General features: G+C 36.3%; 1 protein-coding gene across 2 annotated transcripts in view; it reads right to left on the bottom strand.

Moving 5' to 3' along the window:
• Positions 1–27,770, bottom strand: part of ADAMTS20 (ADAM metallopeptidase with thrombospondin type 1 motif 20) — a 201,558-nt gene that overhangs the window by 117,059 nt on the left and 56,729 nt on the right. Inside the window, exons 5-11 of one of the 2 annotated variants that reach the window (XM_004006435.6) lie at positions 27,407–27,490; positions 26,769–26,893; positions 25,397–25,437; positions 14,678–14,783; positions 12,713–12,859; positions 10,721–10,862; positions 7,175–7,279 (exon numbers count right to left, since the gene is read on the bottom strand). In XM_004006435.6, the coding sequence (XP_004006484.2) occupies positions 7,175–7,279; positions 10,721–10,862; positions 12,713–12,859; positions 14,678–14,783; positions 25,397–25,437; positions 26,769–26,893; positions 27,407–27,490 (750 nt within the window). Of the gene's footprint in view, positions 1–7,174; positions 7,280–10,720; positions 10,863–12,712; positions 12,860–14,375; positions 14,509–14,677; positions 17,148–25,396; positions 25,438–26,768; positions 26,894–27,406; positions 27,491–27,770 lie in introns of those variants that run through there. The other variant, XM_060414097.1, reaches the window with a different exon arrangement.

The raw sequence follows: 27,770 nt of genomic DNA, 5'->3' as shown, positions 1-27,770 counted from the left end.
CAGTGGCATTAAGAACATTCACATTGCTGTGCAACCATCACACAGAACTCTTTGTCTTCCCAAATGGAAACTCTGCACCCATTAAACCTGGCAACCACCATTCTACCGTGTCTATGAATTCAACTGCTCTGTATATCTCACATAACTGAAATCACACAGTATTTGTCTTTCTACATACATGCTAAGTCACTTCGGTCATATCCGATTCTATGCAACCCTATAGACTGTAGCCCGCCAGGCTCCTCTATCCCTGGGATTCTCTAGGCAAGAATACTGGAGTGGGTTGCCATGCCCTTCTCCAGGGGATTTTTCCCAAACCAGAGATCAAACCCTGTCTCTTAAGTCTCCTGCATTAGCAGGCAGGTTCTTACCACTAGTGCCACCTGGGAAGCCCATTTGTCTTTCTAGGACTGGCTTCTTTCACTTAGCAATATGTCCTGAAAGTTAATCCATGTTCCAGTATGTGTCAGAATTTCATTCCCCTACCAATTGAAAAATATTCCATTGTATGTACATATCACATTTTCTTTATGCACATATCCATGGATGGACACGGGTTGCTTCCACTTCTCAGCTATTGTGAATAACGCAATTCTTTTGGATATATACCCAGAAATTTTTGTGTTAGGTCACATGTTTCTATTTTTAATCTTTTTGAGGAACCACCATTTTGTTTTCCATAGAAAAAAATTGGCTCACACTTGGAATGGCTTTCTTCATTTCATTTTTACCATTTTGTACAATAGCATGTTTATAAATGACCAGAAATATTAAAAAAAAAAGAATACTAGTCCTTTACGAGAGATAGTTTGAGAAGTACTCCACTCATTCTTTTTAAACAAAAATATCAGATCTCATTTCCTTCACCAGTTATTGTCCTATGTTTCCGTGAAAGAGTTGTCTTTGTTCATGGTCTAACTCTCTCCACCTCTTCTCATTACCCGACTGCAGCCAGAGGCTTTCACATCCCACCTTCCACGAACCTGCTCATGTGACATCACCAATGGCCTCCAGGACACCATGACCAGTGGCTAGTTCTTAGTTTCTGCCTTCTTTGACTTACATGACATAGTAAGTGACAGAGCTAATCATTCTTCTTCTTTGATTCACTTTTTCTTCTCTTGGTTTCCAGGACTCTACACACTCTTGGTTTTCTTTTCTCTTTAATGATTTCTCTTTTGCAGTTTCTTCTTCTTTCTAACCTCTTAATGTCTCTGGGCTCAGACCATGGTCCTTTAGTCATCTGTTTCACTAATCACTCCCAGTCCAGATCTCTTTCCTGAACTCCAAACTCTATGGACAGCTGCTTCCTCATTTTCATTTCAATGTCTAATAGCCACTTCAAGGATAACATATCCAAAGCTGAACCTGCCCCCTCAAAATCTGCTGAGTGGATCTCAGCTATCAGCCACACACATAGTCATCTTATCTCTTCCTCCTCTAATATTCCATAGCTAATACATTAGCAAATGCTCTGGTGCTGCTGCTGCTAAGTCGCTTCAGTCGTGTCCGACTCTGTGTGACCCCATAGACGGCAGCCCACCAGGCTCCCCCGTCCCTGGGATTCTCCAGGCAAGAACACTGGAGTGGGTTGCCATTTCCTTCTCCAACGCATGAAAGTGAAAAGTGAAAGTGAAGTCGCTCAGTCGTGTCCGACTCTTCGTGACCCCATGGACTGCAGCCTACCAGCCTCCTCTGTCCATGGGATTTTCCAGACAAGAGTACTGGAGTGGGGTGCCATCGCCTTCTCCGAGCAAATGCTCTATTTCCTTCAAAAACAAATATAAAGGTGACTTTTAATCATCACTTGATTTGAGCCACCAACATCTATTTTACTCCAACAGCTCCCCTGAGTACATCTCCTCCTTGTCTACTCTTGGCCCTTAGAGTTTAGTCTCAAGTTGTCAGAACAGCCATGATCCTTTTTTAATGTAGTTTAAAAATTAAGTCAAATTAGGTGACTCCTCTGTCAAGTCTTTCAATTATCTCACTTTGAGTAACACAAAATTCTCATAACACCTAAAAGATTTTCCAGTAACTCCCACACACATCTCTCTCTCTCTCTCCATTCCACTTCAGTCAAAATGTTATCTTTGCTCTTCCCTGAACACTCCAGGAAAATTCCAGATTTAGAAGTCTGGCTGTTCCCTTTGCCTGGAGCTCAACTCCCCTGCGATGTCCTCATAGCAAACTCCCTCACTTCCTTTAAAACAGCTCATTAGGCAACTTCCCATAAGATCACCCTTGACCATCATATTTTAAATTGCAATCTGTCCTCTCCTACCACACAACATCTAATCCCTTTTCTGCTCTATTTCTCTTATTCATGGTGCCATTATATTGTTTGTAATACTGCAGTATCCAACTAGAATATAAGCTCCAGGACAGGGGCAGGGATCTTTCCTCTTTTGTTCATTGATATATTCTGAGCACCTAGAATAGTATCTGACATGTAGGAGGCCCTTGACAAATTTTTATTGAATGAATTAATCCTTGTAACCAAGATTATTAGCAGAAAAAAAAAATGCTTTGTGCCCTCCATTAGCACAAATCATTTAATATGAGAAAGCCATATTAGAAGTGAACAAAAACAAAATCTCAAAATAGAACATACTGTGTGCATGTAAATTTTGTGGGCATCTTCCAGAAATGTTTAAATAACCCTGGCACACTCCCTTTTTATTTATTTATTTCTGGGGGAACAGAGCATGAAAAAGAATGCTATGTTGTTCACCATGCAGTAAAATTAACTCATTGTCAGATGGGCTCAGCATGTCTACATGCAAACAGATTTACTACGAAAAGTGTTTAACAGACATCATCCACGTAAGATAGTCACAAGATAAAAGAACTAAAGGAAAAATTAAGGATATTTGTTTAACTTTCCTTGAATAACAGGAGCTCTTAATACTCAATATGGCTAATGCATAGAGGCTCACTATTTTCAGTTAATTTTTTAAGGGAATTTATACCTCGTATGATTTACATTTTATGCCAAATGTCACCTCTACTTTTAATCTACATGGGTTTTAAAGTAGGTCTCGGTTATCTCACCATATTTACCTGGATTTCAACAAACCCATGCTTTCCATACTGTCTCATTGGGGAATTAGTTAAGTGAGCTAATAAAAAAAAAGATGCTCAAAATTGTCAATACTTAGGATAATACAAGTCAAAATAAGAATTAAATTCTATTTTGTACCCCTTAGAATGGCTAAAAGTTTGTTAAGGCTAACAAAATAAACAATTGGCAAGGAATGCAGAACAATTCAAACTTTCTTATATTGGTTGGTGAGTCTAAAATGGTTCACATACTTTGGAAAATAGTTTGGTATTTTCTTATGAAGTTAAACACACACCTACCCTATAGCCTAACAATTTACTCAAGAGAAATACAAACATATGGCCACAAGAAGATTTATATAAGGATGTTCACAGTGGCTTTATACATAAAAGCCCCAAACTTGAAATGACCCAACTATCTATCAACAGAAAAGTGGTAAACAAATTATGGCACAGCTGAATTAAACTGCAACATAAAGGAAGAAGCATTGATGCACACAATGATATGAATAAAATTCAAAAACATCATGTTGAACAAAAGAAGCATGACCCACTAGCTCCTAGCCAAGAGAGAGCATACTAGATAGCTTCATCTACTTTAAAATAAAGAACAGACAGGAGATGGGGCAAAGATAGTAGACCCCGAGCTCACCTCCTCCTAAGGACACACAAAAATTTTAACTATTTATAGAGCAACTATCAATGAGAGTGACCTGAAGACCAAAGAAAAGACTATAGCTAGAGATATAAAGAAGGAACCACAACAAGACGGGTAGGAGGGAACATAGTACAGTTAAGACCCACACCCCTGGGTAGGCAACCCACAAATGAAAGAATAACTAGAATTGCAGAGGTTCTCTCCAAGGACCCAGAAGCCTAAACCTCACAGCAGGCTCCCCAGCCTGGGAGTCCTGCACCAGGAACACGAGCCTCACAGTGTTTGGCTTTGAATGCCAGCAAGGCTTACTTTCAGGAAAGTCAGAAAAATGTAGGAAACAGAGACTCCACTCTTAAAAGGCACACACACACACACACACACACACACACACACACACACACACACACACACAAATCACATGCTTCAAGACCCAGAGAAGAAGCAGAAATTTCAAAGAAGCCTGGGCCAGACCCATTTGGAGAGCTTCCCAAAAAGAAAGAAAGCATCTGGGACTCACCCTGGTAACACAGAAGCTGACAGAAGGCATTTTAGGGAGCTCGTCCCACCACGAGGACACTGGTACTGGCAAGCACCACTTTCACTCCTGCTAACTTATTAGCATCAGGACCTGGCCCCACTCACTAGCTTGCTGGCACATATCTTGGGTCACCCCATGCCAAGAAATTACCTGGGAGGGAACACAGACCCATCTTCTAGCCAGCCAATTTGCCATAGAACCCACTGAGGCCCCAGCCACTCCAAAAGCTGATCTTGCCCATCAGAGGGCCCAGGACCCAGCCCCAACCACCAGTGGGTCATCACTAACCCCAAGGTTCCAAGAGATTTGCAGCCAACCATCAGAGAAGATGCCACCCAATGCGGACAGGTACCAGCCCTTGTAACCCCTGGGCTCCAGCCATACCACCTGCTGGCCCACACTGACTCTGGGACCAGCAGGGCCCTGAAGCCAGGAACCCAGACCACACTCAGCCACCAGTGGACCAGCATCAGTCTTAGGGCTTCCTGGGCCTTAAGCTACCCACCAGGAAAATAACCCCAGCTCCAGGACATCCCAGGTAAACACGGACCCCAGAACCCAGCTCTATTCGCCATGGGCAACTACTAGCTCTGAGGCCAGATTCAGCCACTAGTGGGCAGGGGCAAGTGCCTGGACTCCCTGGACCCACAGACACCATCCCTGGGAGTACCAAGGCTCCATAGCCAGCTGTGTAAAGATCTGGCCCACCCATCAGTAGGCCATCAGCGGGCTGGCACTAGCTCTGGGACCTCTTGGGAACCTCAGCCAACTGCCCTGGAATCGAGGTCCAACCACCAATGAGCAAGCACCAAGACCAAGCCTCCACTGACCATGCAGCCAGCCACATCAGCACCCCATCAAATGTGCAAGTGGCCAGCAGTATCCGCACAAGACAGAATCTGGCAACCAATAAGACCAAGAACACTGAAATCATATTGAGCATCTTTTCTGACCACAGTCCTATGAAACCTGAAATCAACTACAAGAAAAAATTTGCAAAGAAAAAAAATAAGACACAGTGCGAAAGCTAAACACTGTGCTACTAAACTACCAATAAGTCACACAGTAATTTAAAAAAAAAAAAACCTGGAGACAAATGAAAACACAACCATCTAAAATCTATGTAATGAAAGCAAATGCAGTTCTATGAGGAACATTTGTAGCGACACAAGCCTACCTCAGGAAAGAAGAAAAATCTCAAGTAAACCTTATACCAAAAGGAACTAGAATTAAAAGGACAAATGAAACTCGGTGTTGGTAGAAGGAAAGAAATTATAAAGGTCAGAAAGAGAAGAAATTAATAAAATAGATACAAAAAAAAGAATAGAAAAGATCAACGAAACTAAGAGCTGATATTTGAAATGATAAACAAAATTTATTATTTAGATCCATCAAGAAAATAAGAGAAGGCTAAAATCTCGTGGCTCAGTGGTAAAGAATCTGCCTGCAATGGAGGAGATATGGTTCAATCCCTGGGTCAGGAAGATCCCCTGAAGCAAGGCATGGCAACCTGCTCCAGTATTTTTGCCTAGGAAATCCCATGGACAGAGGAGCCTGGCAGGCTGCAGTCAATAGGGTCTCACAGAGTCAGACATGACTGAAGCGACTTAGCAGCAGCAAATCAATGAAATAAAAAATGAAAAAGAAGTTACAATTGACACCACAGAAACACAAAGGATCCTAGGAGATTACGATGAACAATTACATGCCAATAAAATGGACAACCTGGAAGAAGTGGATAAATTCCTAGAAATGTACAATTTTACCTGATTGAATCAGGAAGAAAACGTAAAAATACCAGTTTATGAAGTTCACTAGTAATGAAACTGAATCAATAATTTTTAAAACTCCCAACTCTTGAAAGTCCAGAGCCAGATGGCTTCCCAAGTGAATTCTAACAAACATTTAGAGAAGAGTAACACCTATTTTTCTGAAAGTGTGAAAGCCACTCAGTCACGTCTGACTCTTTGCAACCCTATGGACCATACAAGTCCATGGAATTCTCTAGGCCAGAATACTGGAGTGGATAACCTTTCCCTTCCCCAGGGGATTTCCCAACCCAGGGATTGAACCCAGGTCTCCCGCATTGCAGGCAGACTCTTTACCAGCTGAGCCACCAGGGAATCCCATTCTTCTCAAACTATTCCAAAATATTACAGAGGAAGGAATGCTCTGGAATTCATTCTACAAAGCCAGCATCACCCTGATAATGAAACCAGACGAAGGTATCACAAGAAGGAAAATTACAGACCAGTGTCACTGATGAACATAGACGCAAAAATCTTCAACAAAATATTAGCAAACTGAATTCAACAATACATTAAAAGGATCATACGCTATGATTAAGTGGGATGTATTGTTCAATATCCACAAATCAATATATGTAATAGATCACATTTCATTATCATGATGAACCCAGTCACTTCACATCTTGTTGGCAGATTTACATAAGTTTATCACTGATGCTAGAATGGAAAAGATGCAGTATGATTGACAGTTTGTCTTAGAGATACAATGTATTTAAAAACACTAAAACCAGTAAACTTAAAACTTTCATTTATATTTATCTGAGTTTTTAGGAGAAATGTATACAATGGTAAATCCTTAAATTTGGGAGTATTTCAGATATTTGCTGGAATACTTATAGCTAGATACATTTTTAATAACAAGAGTATAATATGTTTACATAAGTAAATGTCCATGTTAACTATAATATCCATCTGCTTTATCTTGAAAAAAGGATAAAATTGAAATTCGAATTAACTTGAAAACATACATCAAACAAACACAGCAAAAACATTAATTCAACTAGCAGAACAAAATATGATGGTGAATAATGAAGAGTGCTGAAACACAGAGCAATCACATCCTTGGATAATCTCTTGATACAAAACTCACCCTTCAAGAAAACCTACCATCCCAGGACCACAGTTTGTTCCGTCTGCCAGAGGCATGTGTTGAGTGCGACAGCCCTTGTGGACTCCTTCTGCGCTGGTACACCAGAGACGCCTGCATTGTTTCTGTGAGTAATAAAAGGCAGGCACACAAGAGTGAAAATAACACTACGACCACCAGATCAATTCAGTATCATGCACTGATTTATAAACTGATCCTAGATACTTCCTGGTTTCATGGTCAGAGCTGGAAATAATCAGTAATAATCTTTTACTACGGCTTCACTGATGGCTCAGACAGTAAAGAATCTGGTTGAATACGGGAGACCTGGGTTCGATCCCTGGGTCAGAAAGATCCCCTGGAGAAGGGAATGGCTACCCACTCCAGTATTCTGGCCTGGAAAATTCCATGGACAGAGGAACCTGATGGGCTACAGTCCGTGGAGTTGCAAAGAGTCAGACATGACTGAACAACTAACACAGATACACATAATAATCTTTACTCAGTCAGTCTTGGTCATCAATTTTCCTCTAAACACATAAAATGGCAACATTTAGTTTTTTAAAAATTGGATTACCATCAAACACTGAATAATGGAAAAGATGACTTGGAGCGAAGCATTCAAAATTACTGAGATACTTTTCTCTCTTTGTAAGACATTTTTCTAAAGGATTTTTTGTTGTTAAATGTTATTCACAAGGAGTTTCCAAAAGTCCCTTTTGATCCAACAGAGGAATGTATGAATAATGTGCATAGAAAAACTGTATAATGTATATTGGTATCCTATTTTGTAAATATAATGCATACTTTCAATTTTTGAACATAGGGTTCTGAAGTTTTCACAAGATATGAAAACCCACAGAGGCTCACAGGAGCTACGCCCAAGATAATCCCTTTCTTTCTTTGAATTTAAATTCAAAGTTCATTCAGTATCCAAGTCAGTATGAAAAAATATATATTTTTTTATAAAAAATAATTGACATATATCTTCTCCTCTCCATAGTGGATATTTAAAGACATAAATAATTGCGATTTTAAATTTAAGATTTTAGGAATAATATGCACTATATGCAGTATGCTTTGCATGTCCCTGTGCTCATTGTTAAGTACATTTCATTTATTCATACATCCATTCATTCATTCATAAATCATTCATGTATTCACTCATTCAACAGTCTGTAAACATTTTTTTTTGGCTCCTATTATATGGCAGATCTGAACTAAATCCTTGGAACATATCTTTATTTAAATGAATGAACAAGGCGAGATTCCTGGTTCAATCATCTTCACAGTCTAGTTGTATAGTAAGCAATTTAGCAAAGGTCTGCACAGGATTGAAGAATATGAAATGAGTATTCTGCTTGGGAAAGTAAGGCATGGATTCACCAAAGTATTGACATTTATTATAACTAAATCCTAAATTTACCCCCAAAAGAAGACAAAATCTTGGCTACAGAGTCAATAAAAATGTCCTCAACTTTTTCAGAGGTCACTGTTCATTCCAGTCCCAAAGAAAGGCAATGCCAAAGAATGCTCAAACTACTGCACAATTGCACTCAGCTCACACACTAGTAAAGTAATGCTTAAAATTCTCCAAGCCAGGCTTCAGCAATACGTGAACTGTGAACTTCCAGATGCTCAAGCTGGTTTTAGAAAAGGCAGAGAGGAACCAGAGATCAATATGCCAACATCCGCTGGATCATCGAAAAACCAAGAGAGTTCCAGAAAAAACATCTATTTCTGCTTTATTGACTCTGCCAAAGCCTGTGACTGTGTGGATCACAATAAACTGTGGAAAATTCTGAAAGAGATGGGACTACCAGACCACCTGACCTGCCTCCTGAGAAATCTGTATGCAGGTCAGGAAGCAACTGTTAGAACTGGACATGGAACAACAGACTGGTTCCAAATAGGAAAAGGAGTACGTCAAGGCTGTTTATTGTCACCCTGCTTATTTAACTTATATGCAGAGTACATCATGAGAAACGCTGGGCTGCAGGAAGCACAAGCTGGAATCAAGATTGCCGGGAGAAATATCAATAACCTCAGATATGCAGATGACACCACACTAATGGCAGAAAGTGAAGAAAGACTAAAGAACCTCTTGATGAGAGTGAAAGAGGAGAGTGAAAAAGTTGGCTTAAAGCTCAACATTCAGAAAACGAAGATCATGGCATCTGGTCCCATTACTTCATGGCAAATAGATGGGGAAACAGTGGAAACAGTGGCTGATTTTGTTTTTCTGGGCTCCAAAATCACTGCAGATGGTGATTGCAGCCAGTAAATTAAAAGATGCTTACTCCTTGGAAGGAATGTTGTGACTAATCTAGACAGCATATTAAAGAGCAGAGATATTACTTTGCCAACAAAGGTCTGTCTAGTCAAGTCTATGGTTTTTCCAGTGGTCATATATGGATATGAGAGTTGGACTATAAAGGAAGCTGAGCACTGAAGAATTGATGCTTTTGAACTGTGGTGTTGGAGAAGACTCTTGAGAGTCCTTTGGACTGCGAGGAGATCCAACCAGTCCATCCTAAAGGAGATCAGTCCTGGGTGTTCATTGGAGGGACTGATGCTAAAGCTGAAACTCCAATACTTTGGCCACCTGATGCGAAGAGCTGACACATTTGAAAAAACTGTGACTATGGGAAAGATTGACGGCAAGAGGAGAAGGCTAGAACAGAGGATGAGATGGTTGGATGGCATTGTCGACTCAATGGACATGAATTTGGGTGGACTTCAGGAGTTGGTGATGGATAGGAAGGCCTGGTGTGCTGCATTTCATGGGGTCCCAAAGAGTCGGACATGACTAAGTGATTGAACTGAACTGAACTGAACCTATGAAAAATCCTTAAAACCAATTATAAAGTAATGATTAAAGAAAATTAAACAACAGGCTCCAAATTTCATTCCTTTGTATTCAAATCTGTATACAGTAAAATATAGTCTATGAAATTCTTGGGGTCTTTAATACAATTCATTATTAAAGCGCTTGTATTATCTCTCCCACCCACAAAACAACATCATTTGAAAATAACTATTTGAATGCTGTTAATTTTCATTAACCTGGATATTTCATAGGATTTTGTGAGAGTTAAAGATAATTTTTAAGTAACTAACAAAGTGAAAGTGAAAGTTAATCACTCAGTTGTGACTAACAAAGAGTGACTCTTTGCAACCACATAGACTATAGTCATCCAGGCTCCTCTGTCCATGGGATTCTCCATGCAAGAATACTGGAGTAGGTAGGCATTCCCTTCTCTTGGGGATCTTCCCAACCCAGGAGTCGAGCCTGGGTCTCCCACACTGCAGGCAGATTCTTTACCATCTGAGCTACCAGGGAAAGCCCATCTAAAATAGCACCTGGCGAATAATAAGTATTCAATAAATTATAGTTTCCCTTTTTTTTAAAAACCTCTTTCTGACAAACACCAAATTTTTCTAATATTTAAAAATCAAGATAAGTTCAGCATACTACCTGTCCAAGAGAATAAAGTACATTTTGAAATATATCTTAACTACAACTTTATGGTAGTTTTCAAACAAAAGAACATAATTTTCCTTACTAAATAGGGACACACTTGTGATCCAGGACCAAACATAAGCTCACATTGCTTGTTTACATCATACATTAATCCAGGAAGCTGTGAAGACAAATCGTATATTCTTCCATTTGGTTTGTCAAGGAGGCATTCCCCATGACCGGTGCTGCAACGACAGGGAACAAAATATTGTGAATACACATGGATGTATTTAAGTAGAAGATTCTTTACCACATTTTTCTGTAGCTCTGCACTTTCAAAGAGAACATCAGTATTTTTTCATAATTTAAAAACCAACTCACATCAAAGTCAATAAGAAAATCTCACAGTTTATAAAGGACTTATTCTATGTGTTTGTTCTCATTTAATCCCCACAACTGCCTTAAAGGTAAAATTTTTTTTAAGAATAATGAAAAATAAACAAAAATGCATCGAATATAATGTTTAAAACATGCATTCCTAATGTTGATCACACTACACTTTTGGTCTGCTTTGCTATCCAACAGGAATTCCCTATATCTAATTCCAAGCTGTCAAAATGTAAAAAGTAACATTTTCAGATCATCCGAGAAAGTTCGTTTATAGTCGACAACAAAATAAAGGAATTTCAGAGTGCTATGCTGTCTCTGTCTCAAACAGAGTTTCTTAGAAAAAGAATATAATGCAGAGTAAACAATGCCAGCTTTGGGACTTTGCATTTGAGTGTCACTACTTTCCGAATTGCATGCTGTGGCCAAGTTAGTTAGTCTCCCTGGGTCTGAGACTTCTCAACTGCAAATTGAGAGTAGAAATGGCTGCTTTGCAAGTTGCTATTAAATGCATTAAATAATAACTTTAAAGGAGTTTTCAAAATAGTAGATAGTGGCAAAAATGTGTATTTGCTACTCCTAGTTTGTCAAGTAATATATAGTATATAGATAACTGTGAAAATGTTCAGCCATTCCAATTCAGTTAAAAGCAACCATTTGTTCAATTTGAAATAATTAGAAGAAATATTTTGGGGAGAATTTTTTACTGGCTAGAGGGCACAATAAATTTTGCCCCAAAAAAAACTGAACATGTAACTTTTAAAATACCCATTGGCAAGAATCATATCACCCCCTTCTAAAAATAAGCATACCTACTGGTATTTTTAATCAGTGCTTCAGCCAGCAATCAAACAAAGCCATATGCCACCATGTACAGATCAGCAACTATGTGTTGTGCTTTTAAATCAAGTTCCCATACAAGGATAAATAATCACTGTTAATTATAATTAAGGGATACATTTATAAATATATATTCCAAAAGATGGTTTCGTTCATTCCCATAGTTCTCATAGAGGTAGGTAAGTGAAACTGTATAAATTAGTGATTAGAATATGTAGTAGAAAAAATCAAACAATATTGTGTTTACACCAAAAGATTACCTGGAAAGAGTTTGGCCTTGCTTTTAGAACAAGTTTCAATAACTAGGAGAGAAACACCATTTGGATAAGTTGGGAAGCAGAGAAATGTAGGAGATGAAGAGGCAAGGCTAGAACAATCTGAATCTGAGCTAGCAATCGCCTCCAAAGGATAGGTAAATCCAGAGACTCCATACCTCTTTAGAGAACTATTTGGAATATTCATAATTTGACTTCAGCTATTCTCTGTCCTTCAAGGACACCTCAAACTTGAGCCACTCAAACTCCTCTCAAAATATTACTTAGCAGCTTCTGAAGAAATTTTAATACACAAGGAAGCTTTGATTCCCATTAAGCATCTCCCTAAGCAGGAGTTTTTATCATAACAGGAACCCAAATTAAAAAAAAAGATGATAGCTCTGAATTAAATCCCCCACCAAAAAAAATATATAGTTAAGAATGAAATAATAAAACTCTGTCTTTAAACATCCATTTGTACAGTGGAAGCAAACTTAAATTTAAGCAATAAAAAACTCAACAGAGATTGAACTCTTCTAAAAGAATACACGTTTCAAACTTTATAATCTAATAAATGTTCAATTATGTAACTAAAGTAACACGAAATCACTTACTCTAGGAATTCAGTGATATATTTCTGACTACATTTTGACCAGGTCCAAGGACTTGTGTGGTAATTTAAAGTTGGAGCCATGACATGATACTGATGTTTAATTCCAGTTTCCTTACATTTAAAACTATCATCGTGTGGAACATTAAATCTAAAAATAAAAATAAACACTTAAAAAAGAATAATGAAATGTATACAACATTAGAAACAGATCTCTTATTTTATAATATAATCTAAAATGTAGACCAATCTGATTATATCAGGATTTATACTCTTGATCTCTTCATAAAGCACTGAAATGCTAGGGTTACCTTCATGTTTAGAAGCACATTGTGTTCAAGAAATAGTAGATTATAACGCTGATCAGTAGCACAGTCTGTTGCTTTGGTATATGAATTTCAACAATCAAATTATTTGGATTCTGGCTCACCTCATCACAATATCAACACAGCATTCACACAAAACAATTATAATTTCTAACATCCATACCCGAGGCAATGTGTGTGGAAAGATTAGGCAAAGGCGCCACCACAGTAACTTCCAGACTACTGACTATCACTACAGAATTAAAAAACAAAAAAACTTCTTTAATTCTTAATTCCATATCACTTTATGCTTTCCACCTATTTCACATGAAACAGCTTAACTGCTCTTTCTGCTTTATAATCATATGCGATGACTGATAGAACTGGAATAATAAAAATATTCCCAAATGGCAACCAAATCTTTACAAGGGCAATGACATTAAATGGTTAGCTGGTCAGCAACAGATTCTACATATTTTTTGAGGATCCCAGTAAAAACTACATTTAGAAGGGATAATGAAACCACTTGATTCAGTCCTTACCTGTCAAAATATGTACTTAATATCAGTGTTTTAATTAAACTACTTACTGATATTCTAAACACACCTAAAAAGTTTCTCAGGAAGAAAATAAAAGGTAGTATCCTTTGCAAGAATACTGTACTAGTTAAAACCCTTGGCAACCAGCAAACACTGCCTTCAGGATGTTACCGCAATGCATGATATACCTTGAGCATGCTGCTGAACCTGCTCTACTTCAGCAAACAACGTAAAAATCTGAGTATGCATTTGGTGGGTGGTCATGAGATATAATGATGCTACAGGGAACTGAAGAGGAACTAGTTTAATAAAAATTATCTCTGCTTGAAATTATTCCAGTTGAATACTCTAAGGATGTCAAGGCATGACCAGGAAAAGACAATGGAGTTCAAGAGAAGCAGCTCCAGCTTCAATTCCTTATTAGCAAATAACCAAAAAATCAAAAGAGTACTGTGGGTACGTTGGGAATCATTTTTCAGAGGATGAATTTCTAGGGGTTTCTGACTTTCTATGGGAGCTTCACGGGTATCATGGGAAATCATGGCCTCCACATTCTTAGAGCATAAAACCGCAGTAGAATTTTTAATAATATAGGAACAGATAGAATTCTAAATGTTTACAAAAAAAAAAAAAAAACTATAGATCTGGGAGAAAAAGTTTTAAGAAAATATTTCAGTGATTAAGAAATTCCCACAGACCACATACTCTGTTGGGGCTCTGAGCAATAAAAGCAAGAAATGAATTGATACTACAAATATTTGGGGGAGTTCCCTAGAACCAGGGGACCCTATAGGCCCTCCCATAAGACGGTAGAGCACAGTACCTGGTCATGCATAGGATAACAAGGGATAGAGGCCAGAAGTGCTTGTCATATAATCCAATACAGTAAATGAAAGAAAAGAGTTCCAAATTTCTAGTTCTTTGCTTAGTCTGTTGATCTGTGTAGCCTGTCTGACCTAACATAGATCACAAAAGAGCCAGAGTTAGCATTTCAGGGGTTAAAATTACACTACTAATATTTTGTAAAGATATAAAGATGCTAATTACTCCATTAAAGACAGAATTGTAGACATTCATGCAACGCTATGTAGAAGGCACACTACCGAGCGGACAGAAGGTACTTACACATGACCAAGCTCATGGGCTATGGTAAAGGCAGCACTGAGCCCATTTTCTTCACTAATAGAGCAGCTCCGTAAAGGGTCACACAGGGTACCTAATTCTGCTAAACCTGAAAAATTTCATGTTTGCATTTCAACAAAATGGGGAATAGCAGAATCATAAAGAAAGCACTAAAGCATTTATCATTTGGCATTACTACTTAGAATTAAATGCAGGGTCGACTGTTAATACTGCACAGATGTTTTAAAAGGCAAAGGAAAAAAAAAAACAGAATGATTTATCTGTAGCTGAAACCATATACTTTTACTGAAGAAAATAATCCAGAATATGGGATAAGCAAACAATTTTTTAAAAGACAGGAAAAGGAAAAGGCCACAGGAAGAATGAAATTTTAGGCCATGTTAATGTTATTAGCAGGCAAGGTAATGAATGTCTAAACTGGTAACAGTACTAATAAAGAAAATGGTCCAGAACAATATAAATTATAAATTTTATTTAATTTTTTAAAGCTTTGAAGCAGTATACACTTATTCAATTACCATATGATAATTAAATGACTAAAAATATGTTAAATACTTAGAATAGTGCCCGGAGTTAATAGATGTTAAATAAGGCATGATAATGACATAATCATTGGAAGCACTTATTTTGTAACCATTTCAGCAGTGGAACACGTATCACACATCAAGATCTAGCCACTCATTTAAATAACAACTTGCAACTGGAATTGCTGCTGAAAGATGATGACAACATGAACTGGCTGGACACCAAAGACAACAGTTACAACTGATAGAGTCTTTTAATCTAGGATAAGAAATATAAAATAAATGCTCATTACAATATTCCATATTTCATCATCAAGTTATCATTCCATTTTACCTTTTAACATAACACATAGCTTTTACTATTACTATCCTTCAACATTTGCTTACAAATTTATTTTCTCTCCTATGATGATTCCTTCGATTATAAAAAAAAAGATTTTCATATATACAATAATCAGTTTCTTATTGTAAAATTTTTCATTTAGAAATTCCTTAATATAAAATAAACAGACATATTAGCTACTGTGTTTCAGTCCTTCCTATTACATGTACCTAAAAATAGAAATAGAAGTTAACTAAAGAATCTAAAAATACTGGAAAAAAGTCAGACTAATGAGTTCACTCAGCAATACATTCTTAACAAAAATGAAAGATTCCCTCTTTCTGACTCTAATGCCAAAAATCCTTGCTTGGGCAAAGTCCCCACCAAAAGAACTTTTCCTTAGTTAGAATCAAGACCAAAGCAAGAAGGGAAAAAAGAAAGAAAGATATTCTTTCTTTAACAGTCCTCTGAGAAAGAATGAGAGAATTATTATTTTCTTTAAAGATTTTAAAATTCATACTGTATGGGCAATTTTTAGTGAATTTCGTATTTCTCCTTTGTCAAAATAAGTTAAACTGTACACATTGCTTTTTAAGAATATGTGTTGTTCCCTTGCCTTCACTAGTATTTTCAATTTGCCTAGTGGCTCAGTTCCAGTGTACTATTCATTTACAGTGCTGGGTATTTGAAATACAATATTGACTCCATTGGGTTCCCATGGTGGCTCAGACCATAAAGAATCTGCCTGCAATGTAGGAGACATGGGTGCAAGCCCTGAGCTGGGAAGATCCCCTGGAGAAGGGAATATACTCACTCCAGTATTCTTGCCTGGAGAATTCCATGGACAGAGAAGCCTGGCAAGCTATTGCCCATGGAGTAGCAAAGAGTCGGACATGACTGAGTGACTCATACTTTAACTTTTCACTTTTTTCATTGACTCCATTACCACCCAAACTTTGCTTTATGCTCAAAGATGGGCGGGACTTCCTATAGCTCAGATGGTAAAGAAACTGCCTGCAATGCAAGAGACCAAGGTTCAATTCCTAGGTCAGGAAGATCCCCTGGAGGAAGAAATGGCAACTCCTTCCAGCTTAAGATGGATATATTCTAAGTTGAACATCTTAGTCACATGACATATCTGTAAAAATTAGCATTGCACATGATTAAAGGTCAAGCTCAAGCATGTCCATTAGATAAACAAGACTAACAAAAATCAAAGTGAATGTATAGCCTTATAGTACCAAGCAGTTGGCTGAGAGTTTATGCCTAGATTCACTCATTCTGATTCAGGGCTCTCTAAAACTGGGCAGAGATAATAACAGAATAAACTAGCACAGCCCAAATTTGACACAGATTCCCTGTGTTTGAAAGTGCAAGAAGCTGCACAAAGTCACCAATCTATCATCTTGAAGAATAACAACAATTTTTAACTTACTTTGTAAAATATTCCCAGAGACTAAGACAACAATACTTGCAAAAGGAGATATAAGCAGGAAACTGAGTAACTACTGCCAGTATCTGGTATTTGTTATTAAGAATTATTCTTAGTTTGTTATTTTTTCCACATATTTTAGAAGGGAAACTAAAATACTAAAACTTGGGTTAATACAAGTTGTGTAGCCTTGGGCAAATTATTTATCCTCATGTATAAAATTGGAATAATAGGTCTTCATAGGTTTGTTGTAAAGATTAAATGAGTATAATCATGTTAAACCTTAGTGTGGTGTTTGATACATAGGCACTCAAATATATCAGCTATCATTATAATCACTGCTTCTCTTGATTTAAAGGATAACAGGACTACTTTGATTTGCATGGTCTATGTTTCTAGACATCAGTATGATTTATGTGCACAGGAGTAGCTGAAAACTGCAAAAAATGAATGGGGAGTGAATAACCCAAAATTTAGCATTAAATCATTTTTAAAAATAGAAAAATATAGCAAATTTATTCATACTTAACTTTTAGTATAAATATGTAAAAACAAGGCAAAGATAATCTAAGAAATACAGAACATATGTATCTGAGTACCAAGTCACTTCAGTTGTGTTCAACTCCTTGTGACCATATGGACTATAGCCTGCCAGGCTCCTCTGTCCATGGGGTTCTCCAGGCAAGAATACTGGAGTGGATTGCAGTACCCTCCTCCAGGGGATCTTCCTGACTCAGGGATCAACGTACGTCTCTTACATCTCCTGCATGGCAGGCAGGCTCTTTACCACAAGTACCACCTGGGAAGCCTAGATATACAGAATAATACATCTAGATATATAAATGTATCTAATTATATAGAATATATCTACAAAGTTAGAGAGTAGCTTGCAAGGAGAAGAGATGAGGTCTGTTGTAAAAATTAGAGTGGCAGGTGCCTACTTCCACATTTGTGGAAGATTAACTTCTAGACAGTCCTTTTACCACAAAGAAACACATCCAGTAACAAAAACTACTTTTTAAATGAATACTGAGCTCATGATGTATGAGAACTATCAAAACCCCACACCTCCAAAACCCAAGTATATTCTCTCCCTGCTCATCTCATACCTAATAATGATGCATACACGCATATAAACAATTGTATCATGTGAGTGAAAGTCTCTCAGTTGGGTCCAACTCTTTGCGACCCCATGAACTATACAGTCCATGGAATTCTCCAGGCCAGAATACTGGAGTGGGTAGCCTTTCCCTTCTCCAGGGGATTTTCCCAGCCCAGGGATCAAACCCAGGTCTCCCGCATTGCAGGTGGATTCTTTACCAGCTGAACCACAAGGGAAGCCCCATATGATTTATATCATGTGCTAAATCCTAAACAGCAAGCAAGGAATAGTAAGAATAGGAGTTACTCTGAGAGCAAATACTGATAAAAGCAGTATGATGCAGAGACTAAGAGCTTGCTAGAGGAAGCTTCAAAGTAGAGGATCTGATTCTGAACTCTCTGCCTTAAGTATAAGGGAGCTTGGTTATTAACACCCTTCAGATTACAGCAAAAACAACTGAAAATCTCTCTAGAGGAAAGAACACTTTTTAAGCAGTCCACCACTAACCTTATGGATAATTTTTATATAAATATGAACTTACACTTAGAGATCATGAAACATACAAACAAGTAAACATAGCAGAAAATTAGCAGACCACACATACTTGGTTATCAAATGTTTAGCATATGGGAACTGTCAAAGATGGCATATAAAATTACTCCAAATAAAATGTTTCAGTGAATATGAAAGGCAATGACAAATATGAGAAAATATAAAAAGAGTATAAACAAAATAAATAGGCAGATTTTGAAAAACAACTAAGTAGAATATTTGAAATTGCAAAACATGTTGAAATGGAAAATTCAGGGGATGAATGAAATACCAAATTAGATGCAGCCAAAGGAAAAAAAAACAATAAAATGCACATTAGAGCTGCTGGAATAAAGCATGAAGATAAAAAGAAATAAAAGGATGGAAAACAATTATAATAAATGTAAATGGACTAACTTTGGTAGTAACAAAGATTATTATGGATATCATTTTAAAAATCCAATTATATGATGGATTTATCTAAAGAAATGAGACTCTGAAAAATTGAAACAAAAGATATATCCAGCAAATATTAAACAAGAAAAAGTCGGGCTAGTTATAGTATTGCTAGACATAATATTATAAAAATAAAATTATAATGACTATATTTTCTTTAAAAAGCATTATTAGACATTAAAAAGTCACTATACAACTGCAAACAGTTCAAATCAAACTTATATGCACCTAATAAGTTAGCCCAAAAATAGATGAAACAAAGTATCTGAACACTGTAACTGAAGAAATTTAAATGTCAAATTAAAAATAAAGAGTAACAAAGACATATTCATGTTTCAGGTTAGTGTCCTACTAAGCAAAAAAAAAAAAAATAGTAAATATGTAGTTGATTTGAACAGCATAAATTGATTTAACAGACACAGTTAAGAATATACATTCTGTTTGAACATACACAAACATTTTTTAATTGGCCACATAATAGACCATACAATTGAAGTCTAGCATGGAGGATTTTGAGCATGACCTTGCTAGCATGTGAAATGAGAGCAGTTGTGCAGTAGTTTGAACATTCTTTGACACTGCCCTTCTTTGAGACTGGAATGACAACCGACCTTTTCCAGTCGTGTGGCCACTGCTGAGTTTTCCAATTTGCTGGCATATTTAGTGCAGCACTTTCACAGCATCATGTTTTAGGATTTGAAATAGCTCAGCTGGAATTCCATCACTTCCACTAGCTTTGCTGTGATGCTTCCTAAGGTCCACCTGACTTTGCACTCTAGGATGTCTGGCTCCAGGTGAGTGATCCCACCATTGTAGTTATCTGGATTATTAAGATCTTTTTTGTATAGCTCTTATGTGTATTCTTGCCACCTCTTCTTAATATCTTCTACCTCTGTTAGGTTCATACCATTTCTGTCCTTTATTGTGTCTGACTTTGCATTAAATATTCCCTTGGTATCTCTAATTTTCTTGAAGATAACTCTAGTCTTTCCCATTCTATTGCTTTCCTCTTTTTTTTTTTTTTTTTTGCATTGTTCACTTAGGAAGTCTTTCTTATCCCTCTTTGCTATTCTCTGGAACTCTGCATTCAGATGGGTATATTTTTCCTTTTCTCCTTTGCCTCTCTTCTCATCTTTTCTCAGATATTTGTAAGGCCTTCTTAGACAACCATTTGCCTTTTTTGCATTTCTTTTTCTTGGGGATGGTCTTGATCACTGCCTTCTGTACAATGCTACAAACCTCTGTCCATAGTTCTTCAGGCACTCTGCCTATCATATCTAGTCCCTTGAATCTTATTTGTCACTTCCACTATATAATCGAAAGGTATTTGATTTAGGTCATACCTGAAAGGCTTGGTGGTTTTCCCTACTTTCTTCAACTTAAGCCTGAATTTTGCAATAAGGAGTCCATGATCTGAGCCACAGTCAGCTTCTGGTCCTGTTTTTGCTGACTATATAGAGCTTCTCCATCTTATGTACACATAGAGAGAGCTTATATAGAAAACTGGATTTAGAAAAGGCAGAGGAACCAAAGATCAAATTGGCAACATCTGCTGGATCACAGAAAAAGCAAGAGAATTCCAGAAAAACGTCCACTTCTGCTTTACTGAATACACTAAAGCCTTTGACTGTGCGGATCACAACTAACTGTGGAAAATTCTTAAAGAGATGGAAATGAGATCACCTTATCTGTCTTTTGAGAAACCTGTGCGCAGATAAAGTAGAAACAGCTAGAACTGGATATGGAATAACAGACTGATTCAAAATTGAGAAAAGAGTACATCAAGGCTGTATATTGTCACCTTGCTTATTTAATTTATATGTGTAGTACATTATGCGAAATGCTAGGCTAGAAGAAGCACAAGCTGAAATCAAGATTGCTGGGAGAAATATCAATAACCTCAGATATGCAGATGATACCCTTCTTACGGCAGAAAGCAAAGAAATAAAAAGCTTCTTGATTAAAGTGAAAGTGGAGAGTGAAAAATTTGGCTTAAAACTCAACATTCAAAAAACTAAGAACATCGCATCTGGCCCTACCACTTCATGGCAAATAGATGGGGAAACAATGGAAACAGTGACAGACTTTATTCTCTTGGGCTCCAAAATCACTGCAGATGGTGACTGCAGCCTTGAAATTAAAAGATACTTGCTCCTTGAAAGAAAAGCTATGACAAACCTATACAGCATTTCAAAAAGCAGAGACATTACTTTACTGACAAAGGTCCATCTAAACAAAGCTATGGTTTTTCCAGTAGTCATGTATGGATGTGAGAGTTGTACCATAAAGAAAGCTGAGCACTGAAGAATTGATGTTTTTGAACTGAGGTTTTGGAGAAGTCTCTTGAGAGTCCCTTGTACTGCAAGGAGATCCAACCACTCCATTCCAAAGGAGATCAGTCCTGGGTGTTTATCGGAAGCACTGATCCTGAAGCTGAAGTTCCAATACTTTGGCCACCTGATGCAAAAAGCCAACTTATTGGAAAAGACCCTGATGCTTGGAAATACAGAAGCAGGAGGAAAAGGGGACGACAGAGGGTGAGATGGTTGTATGACATCACCAACTCAATGGACATGAGTTTGAGCAAGCTCTGGGAGATGGTGAAGGGGAAGCTGCTGCAATCCATAGGGTCACACAAAGTCAGACATGACTGAGTGACTGAACAATAGACCATACAGGGGGTATCAAAAGACTTAAAAGAATGAGTATCATATAGATCATGTTCTGCAACTACAATGAAATTGAACAAAAAACACTAAATCTTGATACATTCATATAATTTTAAATGCATTTCTAAATTCTAGTTAGTTAATTCAAGTCTAGTTAATCAGTGAAGAAATCAAGATGGATTTACACATACTTAGAATTTTTAAATTTTAAATGCCATTGAAAATATCTATAAAAACATGTAGGACATAGCAAAATGATACCTTGAAGTAAATGGGTAGTCTTAACAAAATTAGAAAAGAAAAACTTGGGGGGTTTGTGAGCGAAGCAAACATAAGTAAATTGGGGGAAAATGAGAGAGAGAAAGCATAAATTAAAGGAATAAAAATGAGATTAAAAGAAAGAGTTGATCCTCTAAAAAAAGAAAAATGTAATACACAATATTTCAGTGAAATTGAGCCATTTAAAGAAGTTCAAATAAATAATATCAGAAATAAAATGAGGCTTGTAGACAGGTATAGACAAGAGTTTAAAAGAAAGCGCTATGAGAATAATTTAAGTTATAAATTTTACTACTAAAAGAAATGGTATAATATCTAGAAAAACAGTTTTTAAAGCACATTCAAAAAGATGTTTTTTTAAGTCTGATTATCCTTGGAGAAATTAAATGGTAAAATATATTTCCACACAGGAAAGATAAAACCCAGATGGTTTTCTAGGTGGGATCTCCCATGCTTTCAAGGTATAGATCACTCCAATGCTATATAAAATCTTCCAGAGAATGGGAAAAAATATATACTCCCAACAAATTTGGCATGGTGAATAAAACTTGGGTATCTGTGTCACTCTTCCTACTCATGACACCAACTGTCTCGCTGTTCACACTGTCCGCACTTTTCGCTAAGCCCAGGCTAGACAAGGCGTGAGCTGAGAAGGAGCCATAGGAACTACAGACACATTTATTCTCACTGGGCTGGCACGGCAGCCATCACACAGCCACTCTCCTGACTCACGCAGCAGTCGTAGCAGCAGCCACAACATAACCATAATGCGGCAGTAATACAGCCACGGCATAACCTCACATAACATAGCCATGATGCCACTCCAATGTAGCCCCAGTGCCACAGCAGCGAGGGCTCTTGTGGTGATGCTCTGACTGGCAGAAGGCACAAAGCAGCTTGTGACCAAGCAAGTATCTCGTGACGCCCATGCGCAGCGCTGTAAGTGATCTCAGCTGTTACATATTATTTACAAAACGTGCCGAGAGAGAGCCTGACCGGGCCATCTTGGCTAATTTGCTCTCTCCTCACAGTATCAAAATCAGAGAAACACAATCAAAGGAATGTCATTTCAGTCCTGAAAATATATGCATGGAATGAAATCTAGTGGTGTGTTTAGAAACAAACAAAAAAAAAAAGGAAAAAACCTTAATCAAGATTGGTTCAGTGTTACAAAACTCATAAAAGGAATTCATAAGATTAAAATAATCATATGATCACTTCTAGATCTGCAAAAATTTTTAATAAAAAGTATACATTTTCTAAGTTTCAGAAAATTATGGTAAGTTTATCAGCCAAGAAGAACTTGTGGCAAATATTCCTAATGGTGAAACTTTACAAATATTCCCTTTAAAATCAAGGAAAAAAAGGCTATCATCATCATTTCTATTCAACATTCAACAAGGTTTTTATCTTACTTTAAGACAAAAAAAAAGGAAAAGAAAAAGGAAAAGAAAAAGATTTTAAAAAAGGAAAGAATATTATAAGGATTGAAGAAGGGAAAAGAATAACAGCCATAATTTACAATGATATAAATGCCCACAGGTAAATTATGAGATTAATTAATGAATCAGGTGTCGATATTTAAAATCAATAATCCAAATAATTTATTATATTTCTATCAATCAACATCATACACCAATATACTAATAAAAGAGGTAAATGAAAGTTGGGCACAATAAACTCAACAAAAATAATATATATTACTAAAAAATATTTTAAAAGACCTTCACAATTGATAACTGTTTCATAATGACTTAACATACTGGTCTAAAATTTTATAGGGGATCATAGGTCCAAGAATAGCCACAAACTCTTGAAGAAAATTAGAGTGTATACTCTATGAATTATGATTTATTATACAGCTATATAATTTGAATTTATGGAATTGGTAGATGAACTAAATAAAAAGTATTGATTAATGAAACAGCAGGATGTTTGTACATGCCAGTGCGAACAGAAATTTTATATGTGGCACTGCAGATTCTAAGGAAAGGCACTGCAGATTCTAGGAAACTAATCAAAACATGATCTCAGGAAACTGGATATCCACACAGAAAAGAATCTTACAAAACTGGATCCTTATTTGATACCATATCAAAAAAACTCAAATAGTAATAAGAAAACAGAATAATACATTCAGATTTTGCACTACAGAATACTTAGAAGGCTATAATTTCATTAATAAGACATAAAATTTCTAACTCTAAAATTATAAATTCAGCTACAGTATACATTTTCATACAAACACAACAATAATCATTAAGGAACTAATCATTAAGAGATATTTACAATACATATAATCTAAAAAGGGTTTGGTATCAAGAAGTTATAAAGAACACTAAAAGGCATAAGAAAATGAAAAGTACTACAGCAGAAAAACAGGCAAATTTTTTTCACTTATTTCATTCCTCTCAGAAAAGATATATAAATGGCTAGTAAATATATAAAAAGATGACCAGACTACAGGGAACTGAAAATTACTACCCTAATGAAATATATTAAATTTAGATTGCCAAAAATGAGAAATTTGAAGATTCTTATATTGATAAGAATATAATCAAAAGGAATGCTTAAACACTATTGATAAAAAATGAAAATTGGTACCACTTTGGAAAATAATTTGGTATATCTTATAAAGCTGAACATGAGCACACTTAATGACAAGAAATTCTAATCTTAGGAATATACCTTAGGGTCTTATAATAAAGTTCCTAATAGAAAAAAGCTGAAATCAGCCCAAGTATTCACTGACAGAATAAAGATATGTGAACCACGGTTGAAATATTATGTAATAGTGAAAATGCATGAACTAAAGCTCAAAAATAAGCATAATCAAGCAGTTTCTTTTAAGAATACATACATGTGCTATAAAACTATTTTTCAAAAAAATGGAAGGAACTGGCACATACAACATCTATGCAACTGATTATCTCTTGGGAAAATGCAAGGACAGAATAAGGACTTGGCACAGGCCATAGAACAGTACTGCTAAATTTCTAATTCTTAAATCTAATTCATAAATCAGATAGTGAATTCATGGCTATTCATTTTATTTTTCTTGCTTTACATTTGCATATAAGTTATTATGTACTATTTTGTATGGATCAAATGATACATAATAAAATACTTTAAAAAAATAAATAAAATACTTTAAATATGTTAAGTTTTGCACAGCACTTGATATTTAGTAATTGTTATCTAAATAGTAGTTCCTAGTATTCTTTAAAACTTATAGAAGCAAAAATCAAATAATAGTGACACTATAATCATTAATCAAGACAACTAAACAAAATGATTAATATGTAAATTAAGAGAAAGATAATCTAAACATCATCCTAAATAAGTCAGTAAACAATTATATAAGCTATATTTACAAAATAACTCACCTAATGTGTCACATTTCTCTCTAGCTCCACAAATGTCTTCCCTTAAAACAAAATATTTTGAAGCATTTTTAGAAAATATTTTTGCAACACGCCAAAGCAAAGACAAAGAAGCTTTAATTTTGACATATCTCTTGCCCTAAATTGACTTCTAAGATCTAGTTTTCTCAAGCTCTCAGTAAGTTTAAACCTAGAGTAATGCACCATTTTTGCATACCAATAAGCAAATAGGTACAGTATAAAAGTGACTGCTATAAACAGCTGGAGCTTAATCAATTTCAATGAAAAGCTTTCTTAATGTATTTTTCACCTCTCTGCCTTTACCTTTGCAGTAGTATATGTAATACTCTTTTCTTGATGTTTCAACATGATTATGAACTAAAGCTATTATTCTCTGCTGCAAAATAATAATGTTCTCAAATGTTACCAAGTTGCTTAAACTTTTTGCTTCTGCATTACTCGGTCTCTAACCATTCAATATGACAATTCTCTAGTCTCTTTCCCCATGGCCTCCTCTTAGAGCCCTTTTCTTCCCTCCTATTTTAATCTGTTATCTCTAGCCATAACCTAGGGCATTAGAATACAGTGTATAAATGTGAGCAATTCTGCTTTAGTTTGGAAAAGAGATAAAGCACATGGACTATGTCAGTTGTTTTACACTGACTGAAGATTTTCATTTCAGGGTTCTAGAAAGTCAAAATTTCTCTGAATCTGACCTTCAAGCAAAAGATTTTTTTCCCTTTTGGCCAACCAACCAAGCAAAACAAACTACAAACCTGGGATTCTTATACCATGACGGTGGCTGAAACAACAGTGTGAATTAACAATGTACTTATAAAATAATCATTTTATAACAATAGCTGTTTTTCATTTAAATAAATAGGGTTGAGAAAAAAGCTTAGCAAAAGCAGCCCAGTAATTAAGATACAAACTGAGCAACAAAACACAGAGCAGATAGGGCTTTTTTAAAGTATAAGGAGTCCAAAATAAATTCAGAGGCTTTATTTTCCAAGCAATTGGAAGGTCAAATAGGGAAGAAACAAAATGCATTCCCAGTTCCATAACTATGTTAATTTTCAAATAATTTTCCTAATTCTGTTATTCTGTCACTAACATACTAAGGAAATCATTTTGTTTAGGTCAAGCCGTTACTTAGCAACCTAATGCTGCTAATTTCCTAAGGAATCAGGCCACTGTTCTGGTCTGAAAGAAACAGAAGAATGCTTTCATTCAAGGGTATCTTTCGTAATACAAGTTCTCATAGAACACTACTATGTACTACTGATAAAGAATTAAGGTAACAAGAAGTATTAGTAATCGTGCAGGAGACAAAGGGTAAACAATTTCATTGGAAGGGTTATTCCTAGAACTGTACCTTGTGATAAGAACAGCAGTATCATGGTGGGATGGGTGGGCATCGTCAAGAACATTCTGAGTTTGTTGCCACAAACAGAAGTTGCGTAACGTGGTAGCTGCATTAAAACTGATGACTGGTCCTTCCTACACACAAAAAAGCAACAATTCAACAATTACATCAAAACATTCATGCCCTCTCCCTTCCAAACTTGTCAGTGTTTATGCAGTTCATTAAATAGCATTTTTATAGGCAAATGAAGAAGTCACTTCATTGCTCCCTCATACCTCAAACATATTTTAGCAATCCTTAAAACATTGTGATCAAAACAGAACTGAATTAGATGCTTCTCAATGTAAGCATCCAATATTTCAGATCAAAAAAACAACTTCTAAAAATGATCATATTTTAAATCTAACAGTAATAAAAAGTGAGTATCTGATTGTTTTCAACCTTAACTTTTTAAATTGTTTACTACTTGCTGTGGCTTCCTCTGTTGTCATTTCATTTCCATCATGATGGAAAAAGTCAACCTCATTCCTTTCCGAATCAAGATTTTTAACATGTTTTTCAATTATCCCATTTCATGATCTACATACATATATTCCTCCTAACAGCCTACTACAACTAGGAATATTAGTTTTAGAACTGTTTCTTACCTGCTCATCATGAATTATAACTAATTTTACAATTACTATGTTTATAAGATTTCCAATACTTGAGTCCTTGTAGATTGCTGCAACCTGCAAGGAAAAAGTATAAGATTTGATGCCTAAAATCAATATTTTTTTCTCAAAAGGAAATTAAAACCAATCTGACAGCATCAATTCCCCAATTCATTTGCACACTGGTATCTCCCAGGGAGCTTTTCATAAACCTTAAAGCTCAGGCCACATCCCCCCTCCTCAATGAAATCAGAAGCTCTAGGGTTGAGACACAGGCATCAGTATCTTTTAAAACTCCCTGGCATTTTTCTGATTCCAATGTGAAGCCAAGTTTGAGAAACAGTATCCTTAATCTTGT

This window comes from Ovis aries, chromosome 3, assembly GCF_016772045.2.
Source record: "Ovis aries strain OAR_USU_Benz2616 breed Rambouillet chromosome 3, ARS-UI_Ramb_v3.0, whole genome shotgun sequence".
In the NCBI taxonomy this organism is placed as follows: Eukaryota; Metazoa; Chordata; class Mammalia; order Artiodactyla; family Bovidae; genus Ovis; species Ovis aries.
Note: the sequence above shows the minus strand (reverse complement) of the source record. Positions and strands in the feature narration are given on the sequence as shown.